The 8,924-nt window shown below is 38.2% G+C and overlaps 1 protein-coding gene across 2 annotated transcripts in view; it reads right to left on the minus strand.

Annotated features, from left to right (window-relative positions):
• Positions 1–1,861: 1,861 nt before the first annotated feature.
• NUP133 (nucleoporin 133) overlaps positions 1,862–8,924 on the minus strand; it is a 41,985-nt gene continuing 34,922 nt past the window's right edge. Inside the window, exons 23-26 of one of the 2 annotated variants that reach the window (XM_035899660.1) lie at positions 8,403–8,483; positions 6,312–6,376; positions 3,846–3,934; positions 1,862–2,833 (exon numbers count right to left, since the gene is read on the minus strand). In XM_035899660.1, the coding sequence (XP_035755553.1) occupies positions 2,697–2,833; positions 3,846–3,934; positions 6,312–6,376; positions 8,403–8,483 (372 nt within the window). In that variant the 3' untranslated portion in view covers positions 1,862–2,696. The remainder of the gene's footprint in view (positions 2,834–3,845; positions 3,935–6,311; positions 6,377–8,402; positions 8,484–8,924) is intronic. The other variant, XM_009644145.2, reaches the window with a different exon arrangement.

Genomic DNA, 8,924 nt, shown 5'->3' on the forward strand with positions numbered 1-8,924 from the left:
AAGCCCACTCTATCCCTTCCGTTTCTTTTAATTTTCTCTCTACCCCAATCTAGTTCACAGCAAAATGCCTGATGGCGATGTTAAATTCTTACAGTTCTGCGTAAAAGATCATTTTCTGCACTTCTGATATTTAGCTGGACTCATGAAATGAATTTGGTTTTGGTCCCAAGTCAGAAAACACACGACCACAACACGTAGCTTCTGAAGTTGATCACAAAGGACAACTGATAAGCTTTCCTGCTACTCTGCTGACAACAGAGAAGTGTGGGCATCCCGTACTGCGCGTATTTTCCATTACGCAGAAAATAACTACTTAAGAAACAATGGACAATTTCTTACTGAAAAGGAGCTATCCATGCTCCTTAAGCCCTTTTAACCAAAATATGAATCTTTCTGTCCTGAGTTTCTTTGGTTTTGTTGCACTTGGGAGCAACCTGGAGGTCTGGCATGACCTTCGATATGCGGTGGTAAATGAAGGCATCCTCCCCGAACAGTAATCTGAGACAGGAGCTCTGCACCAGGACAGCTTATTACATAATGAAAGGGAGGACGGAGAGGAGGAATAGCCCCGAATCCCAGCTTCTTCAAGCTTCCCAACGGAACAGTCAACCAGCACAACGTTCCTCGTACAAGAACATTAAACTTCAGTTTAGACGTGGAAGTTATTTTAATGAGGTTTTATTTAAGTAAACTCATTGCCTGTAGCCTTCTGTTTTGGCAATAGTCAGATGGAGAGCCCTTCCTTGTACAAATGCCAAATGCCTCCCAGCCCGGCAGTAGAATAAAACATTACTTACAAAGCCTACGCGGCTCCATCGTTTCCCGAGCACCCGGAGAATGCTTTTACACCAACCGGAATAAACTCATCCCGGCAGAGAAGCCGGGCACTTTGAAACAGATGGATAGCTAAGGACGAAGAGGAACGCCTGCTTCTGGAGGAAGCTTTCTGGGGCTTACCCTGCCACTGCTGAGGGCACGGGCATACAGGCGGTCAACCATCTAGGAAGGGATGAGATAGCCCCAAAGTGTTTTACTGTCGACTGTCAATTAAAGAGCAAAATTCAGAGTCCAGTAAAAGTTCAGGTACAACGTACTTCAGCAGGGGGTGGCAATCATTTGTTAAGATTATTCCCTTTCTCCCAGAATGTGAAGTTTATCAATAATACGAAACCACCTTTAAAGCAACACTTAAACAAGCAAGTGGAATTCTTCTGAAGCTTTAAGGGACCCAACTCCTTTGAAGCCCCACCTGGGAGTTACACCCGCACTTCTTTCCTCTGGGCCACGCAGGCTGCAGAAGAGCAAAGTTCGCTTCTCAGAACAATCTTAGAAGATGACTGCTAGTGCATTTCTTTCCCATATTAGTTAGAACCTCTCTAGATTAATCTATTCTTCCAAACATGTTCAGACTCTCAGCCCAGCTTACTGTATTAGTACAGGGAGGAGGGGAAGCCACAGAAGGGGAGCTGTGCTTTTAAAACTAGCAACTGGATTCTCTTCAACCAATTTAACTTCTGACCTTCTCAGCTGTTGGATCAAGTTGTTGCAGCAGGCATCGAGCCAGACAAGTAAAACATAAGGGCAGGCACGTTGCTCTGCATTCACTCTCTGGCTGTTGAGCTACTTGCAAAAGCAAGGTAGAACATGTCAGATTAAAGTAACTTTTATTTAAAGATTAAAATCTGCTGCCAATCAGAATAATTAATATTTAAAAGTTAAATGGATTTTTTTTTTCCACTCCCGTGTCAGAGATAACTAACTGGGGCAGCAGGGGAAAAAAAAAAAAAAAAAAAAAAAAAGGAAAAAAAAAAAAAATAGTAGCATCAACCAGTAGAGAACAAGGCGCCGGGTAAGGAAGATCGTGCTGGACTCCCACACTTTCCTAACTGCTTTCTAGGTTTCTTCTGAGCCTAGGTCCAAGCAGTTGCTGTGAATGACTGCATGGTGAGCTGTTAATCTCATTTTTACATGTATTCTAGAAATCTGGATATAACTTAAATGAGAGCTAAATAGATAAAATGTTAACATGTTTTGAAGAAGTTTAATCTTACAGATACTAACTGAAAGAATGGTGTATTTACTGGACCAGAGGACTTTGAGTGAGAACTGTGCTTTATTCCTTTCTGTCACAGACACGGCCAAGCCGAGTGCCCAGCGACAAGCCAGTTATCCTTTTTGTGCCCGTATCTTTTAATGCAAAATTGAAATTTCCCAGCCTCTACAGCAAAAAGCGTTGTACAGAGGGGGAGTAGAGTTATGTTACAGAATGATCATTTGGTTCTTCAGGAAGCCAGGCAGTCACCCAGCATTAATGCTTTCAGTACGTTCTCTGAACTGAAATCACAGCCCCAGTGAAGTGGGAGCGAAAGTTTCCACCTTCTGCAGCGGGTCCCACATCTCACCCCATGTGTCTCTGCATCTTTGAGCCTCAGGCAGGACTCATACCAATGAGGACATAAAACGAAACAGCAAGTTTCTGAAAGGCACAGAAACAGAGAACTTTCTCTTTTGCCTGAAAACACACTTCTGTCCCTCCTGACTTAAGTGCCATTGTCTATAAATGTAAGACCAAGTATATTACTCGTATAGATTTTATTACAAAGTTTTAGGAAAAAAAAAAGAACAGAACATAAAAAAGTATACAGGAATTTAACAGTTCTTTAGAAAAAAATATTTAACAAAAAAAATAGTGAGAATCATGCTTGTCCCTGAACGTAGAGTTCATAGTTTGCCTTTAACACGAATTCGAAGTAAGCATTACATTTCAAGTTGCCAAGTTCGTTCGCTTGCAGCAAGTCCTTCACCTCCGGTAAATATTCACTTAACTGAACTCCTACAACACAAAACCTTTTATTACAGCACTGATAAAAGTACTTTGCATTAGCAGTTAAGATGATTCTTAAGTAAATACCTGTGCCTGCCTCAGAGCTGAATTACTCTTTCAGAATTGAGATCTGATTCCATTATACATGTTAAAAAATACAATAAAGCTTAAGTAGCCTGTGAAACTGAGGTTACAATAAAGATTTCCTACCCAGACAGAGCTTCTCAGTGAATTTATGATTAAACCTAAAATCCAAGTCTACTTAACACTTCACCAAAATAATAATAATAATTAAAAAAAAAGAAGTATCAGTCATATAATAAATACTTAGCAGCTGCAACATTGCAATCTGGGGCGTGAGAATCTTGCAAAAGGGAAGAAATTGGCAGGATTGAATACGCAAAACCAGAACTGTTCTGAAGAACTTAATTTTTATGTTTTTGACATGGAGCCTTCTCTGTTCTGGAAAACGTTCATAAGCAGTAATATTTAAAACGGACCTTGACTCTAAAAGCCAGAACTTCCCATGGTCAGCTTTAACTGGGACTTTTTTGGGGTGGTTGAGTTTTGTTGGGTTTTTTTTGTTCTTGGTGGTGGTGGTTTTTTTGCTTTTGGGGAGGAAAAGCAAAACCAAAAAAACCCATTTAAGCTAAAATAGATTAAGCTCTTCTGAGTGACACACAAGTAAGTTATAAATCCTGTACCTTACAGGAGATCATGTATTTAACTCCAGCAGACATACTTTAGTGTACAGTAAGAAACTGCTAAAAATCCGACACCTGCCCTACTGAGCAAATAATGTGAGGGTACTAAAATTAAAACCGGGAAATCTGCTCATCTCTTATCCCTCAACATTTTACAGAGACAGAATTAGCTCCATTATGACTGTAATTATCTAGTGGAATCCATATGGAAGCTTTTACCACTCTGAGAATTTATTAACACTACTTCTTATATATTAGTGTTCATCTTCTGAACTAAACAATTTCAAGAAGTTAAATTATATTTAAGTGCACTTTACCTTCTTTCAATAGTTTTTGTAATATTTTCACAAATATACTATCTTTAGATGCTTCAATTGGATCATCTTTACCATCTGAACTGGACCACCTGCAAGTCAAAAAATAATTTGTGTAAAGAATTGCACAGATGAAATAAAAGGAAAACTAACAAGAAAAAATATGCAGGAAATTTGAAAAATTATCAAAGGTGATAAATACATGTTCACACGGAAGTGTTATGTGCTTGGCTATAGCTCAAAGCAAGAGGTTTTTTTCTTCCTATCTTGTGTTAATTATTCTTTATTCCAAGAGTAAAGCTGCAATAAAATTACACTACTATAATGTAGTCTAGTTAGGAGGACAATAGAAATGCTTCCCGCCTTCTAAACTGTAAACCAAAACATTATTTCTTTGATAAAATAAAAAATATTATCCATCGAGATAAGAATTACCTATTCTCATGAGGGCTACCCTTATGTATTTTTGTAGTTCTTCTAAGAATTACCCTGTAATTATATTCTATGACTGAGATGATGCAAGTATAGATTTATTTTTTTGTAGAATAGAGCCAGAGCAGCGATTTACTAACATATTTGAAAAAACAAAAACAACAAAAAAACACCCCCAAAACCAAAAACCTCCCAACCCCACACCAAATCAAACACCAAGACACAGAAGGAGATGGAAAAAAACCCCTGTAAAATCTAAGTTGCAGGCCTGTAACAGCACACACAGACAGAAAACAAATACAGTTTGTCTCATTTGTGATTAAATGGGAAGACTCCTGAATGCAAGTCTCATCTGTGATAAGACAATCGCAGTCATATTTTTCTAAGGGAAAGATTATTTTATATTTTTATATTTTTGCAGAGCTTTATGTGTAGCAGATTTAAGTCAACACCAACCTAACTTCTTTTACTGTGGTTCTAACCTTTTAGTTGTTAAAATCTCCTGTTCCATTTGTTAAACTGCCAGAGAAAACCACTTCTCATATCACTCCCTAAACCAACACGAACCTCCTTGGGCCAACTGGACACGCTTGACACAGATCTGGACCCGGGTCCTCTGTACTTCACTGAAACCATCATTTTACCCTAGATGACACTTAAACTCCCAAACTTCTAGGATTATGGTCTTTAATTCTACTGGAAAGAATGTGAGGGAAGGAGGGAGGGAGGGAACAGAGGAGGACACCAAGGACCTTACCAGAACACAAGGCTCTCCATTCTACCCAAGAACCTTGCCACCATTTGTAGCTGTTAAGCTAGAAAACAGATGCCATCCTTAAAACATGCGCACAGATGAAAGTTAACGCTACCTCTTTTGAAATAGCCATCAAACTCTTTGTAAGCCTTTGTGAGCTTTGCTGGACTGGAAACTCAGCTGGGACACCAAGTTTCTAAACCCTGTTCAGCACAAAGTGATCTCAAACTGCATCTGGTTAGCTAGCCGAGCGGGCAAAATCTTGTCAGCATTATATACGATTTGAATGATTTAAATATTACATCCAAAACTCTGTTCTTGGCCCAGGGTAGAAAGTACATGAACCAATTACTGGACTGGTGCCACGTAGGAGTTCTGGATTCTTCTGTCTTGAAGAAAAACACTTTGAATATCGTGAACCAGTTTCTGCATATTATTTGTGTCATATGTGACAATAACTTAGTCATGCAACTAGGAATTTACTTTTGACAGACCACTGTCCTTTGGAATCCAAATGCTGCTTATGTCCACTTTAATCACAAATGGCACAGTGCATTTGGAATGTATCCTCTCCTCATCTTTTCTCCCTTAGGTCCTCTTGGAACATGGACGGGAGCTAGAAAAGGCACGTAACTTCCAAAAAATAGAAAGGAAAGGGAGGAAATGCCATTTGAGTTATTTAACCTGAGGGAGAACAGTAGTACTGCTTGACGAGAAGATTCTTCTGACCTATTGGTTTCAGCCTGTATTTGGTGTTGAACGTCCATACAAGTGGCTCTCTCAAGCAGTGTGTAAGGCTTCGATCTTGTACAGTCAGCTTTAACTCAAAAAGGTCATGAACTTGATGTGGTTCAATGGCCAAAAATAAGTGAAATAAAAGTCTGCAGGAGTGACCTCTGCACAGGTTGCTCTTAAAAAGCTTCTATTTGAGATGCTTCAAAGGGGGGGGGGGGGGGGGGGGTCTACGGATGGCGGTCATTTCTTTTACCGTAGCAAAGGGCTCAAGAATGAAAGCTGCATGGGTACGTTCCCGTCTCGGGTGCTGAGGATGCACAGTAGGTTGTGCCAGTGAACAAAGCAAACAGAGTACTACAGGTTTTTTTTTGCTGGGGTTTCACTTTACAAATAAAAAGACACATTCAGGTTGGATACTTTACACTTTACTAACCTTATACTATGAAATTCAATCTTATCAGTGAGCTAGAGAATAGTGTACTAATATGTCATTCTGGAAGAACTACGTCACAAATACTCCCAGTAATTTATATTCATATTGGACTTACCCATCTCTTTGGAGAGCCTTACAGAGAATTTTAAGTTTAAGATCGTTTACATCCACTTCCTCTTCCTTCAATTCATGTAAGGAGAAAAGACAGATAAGTTAAAATTTTATTTTTTTTTTTTTTTAAGAAATAATCACTCTGTCACACAGATTATACCAATGAATTAGATCCTTCAATTACCGAACACTATTTTTAAACACACGCTATTTTAACAGATGACCTGATCAGACCGGTGAAACACCAAAGACTCTTCATTTCTATTTGAAAACATGGCTCAGACCTTGTACATCACAACACGGCTGCTGGAGACCACCTACCTCAACCTGACCAAGGGCCTATTTTAAAGCACGTGAACAAATACCAATTTGTAAACCAGAGTATTCTAGGCAAGTTTTATTTTAAAATCTGCTAAATAGTGACTGAAGTCAAGGCTCTCCTTTTTTAGCATGGCCAAGCTAACCAGCACGCATTAGCGTCCACATCAGGGTGTATATTATTATTTATGAGTAAATGTCTTCAGGGAGACATGTTTGTCTTAGGGCAGTCCCTTCCTTGCGCAAAAACTTCGAGATAATTGGTATCAGAGCCCCATTTAAAATGTAACATCGGAAAAAAAAGACCATGTGTTTTTTTCACCTCCCAATGTCCCAAAGCATCAGATCTACTTTAAATTCCCCTCATAAGAGATAAGACAAACCATGAACTCTTCAATTTAGAAGCCTGGAAGCAAGAGGATGGGTCTTGACTTCATGCTATGCTTTTGTAGGAGGAAAGCAAAGAAAACTAGGGAACAGCTAGTTTTCAGATTCTAGTCTAAACCATCATCTCTAACTTGTACTGAATGGTTCTACTCAAGTTGTTGGAGAGTCAAATATCTGAGCAAAAAATCGTTTTGCATTTCCTGTTTTTAGAGTGACATTTATTTTATTTAGATGTAAAAAAACCAATATAGTTGTCTCAGTGTTCATTAACTGTGTTGACAAAATTTAAGAGGAAAACTAACTTAAAAGAAAGAACGAAATGAGTTCACTCAAATTTATTTTACTGCAAAATATTATTATTTGGACTATTTATGTTGTAAAAAATGAAGGGGGAAGTTAGAGGGGAAAAAAGTGTTTGATTTTCCTTTTACACTGAAGAGAACTAACTCAGAGTAACATGCTACTCTAAGTAGTAATACTCTTTCCTCAGTATACAAAATATAATGTAGTACTAAACACAGGACAAGTAAACATTAATACATAAAGCACCCCCCCAGTTAATAACAGTAAAGAAATGTTATTCAAAAGAAAATCTGATAAAAGAAATTCAATTACAACAAATTGAAAATAAATTTAAATTTTAAAAACAATATAAATACATTTATAGTTATCAAACCGAAGTTATTGAAGGCCAACAAAATGGCACAGTGGTGTTTACAAAGCACTGCTACAGAGAGGATTTTAACTTGGAGCCCTACCCAGACTAGCAGGAATTGGGATAATCACAAGAGAGCTCCCATTTCCAATTAGTAAGGAATACTTTCACCAAAATAATACAACTTGAGCTTTTAGCAAAGACTGTTTTTAATTCAGGTTTGATGCTCCTCAGAAACTGATTTATTCATGCTTAGTGGAAAATGACAAGGTACTAGATCATACAAGGAGATGCAGTGAGAAAGCAGCTAGCAGATCTGTGATTCAATGCTATTTACATGTGAAAAAGCTGGTGACTATCCCACATTATCTCCCAAGGATCAGAGAAGCTGCCAACAGGGAAGATGCAAGAACTAAACTACTGAAAACAGACGATCTTCGTCCTGTTTGGCAAAAGCCTGTAGGGAAGCAAGGCTCTAAGAAAGAAACTATAGACTATAAATGGGAAGTGAATATGAGGTCTGTCATTTTTCTTAAATGATCTAAACCACATTTGGCATTAAGTCTCCAGTGACTTAAAAACAAACTGAAAAAAACACATCAGGGTTATTTTTAATTACCGTACACCAAGCTTACATGTTAACTAACTACATATAGATGCACTATCCTCACTTAAATAATAATAAAGAAAAACAAAAAGTCTCTGGATTAGAAATCCTTCAAAAACTTTTCCTACCTCATCGATATATTCCAGTAGATCAAGTGCTTTCTTGAAGTCATACTCATTGGCCCTTCTGTTCTCATCACATATGTATATCTATGATATGAGAGATTAACGTAGAGAATTATTTTTAGCCTACAAACTAATGTAACTGATACCGCGGACAACTCATTGTGGGAAGACCACCATGTATTTTCCACTTATGTGACCTTCTCATGAAAATATGTCTTGATTCAACTGCAAGTATTTTTATAGCAAGGAATATACTTAAGGTTTTAGGGCAGCATTCCACCTACATGACAATGGTCTGTGGACAAATGATATTGAATATAAGGCTGCTAGGTTTCAAATTTAAATGCCATTTAAGGCTGTAACATTCCTGGACTATTGTAGCCAGAGCTCAGCTCCACAAATAAGCTCTCAGAATTATTTTGGTAATTAAGCTCAAAGCAATACTTAAGCACACTTACTGCCTTTCACCTTTTAAAACCAGACAAGTTTGCTATCAAGATTTCATCCATCCCCCCTCCCCGCCCC

This window comes from Egretta garzetta, unplaced genomic scaffold (genome assembly GCF_000687185.1).
Source record: "Egretta garzetta isolate BGI_Z169 unplaced genomic scaffold, ASM68718v1 scaffold118, whole genome shotgun sequence".
NCBI classification, from domain to species: Eukaryota; Metazoa; Chordata; class Aves; order Pelecaniformes; family Ardeidae; genus Egretta; species Egretta garzetta.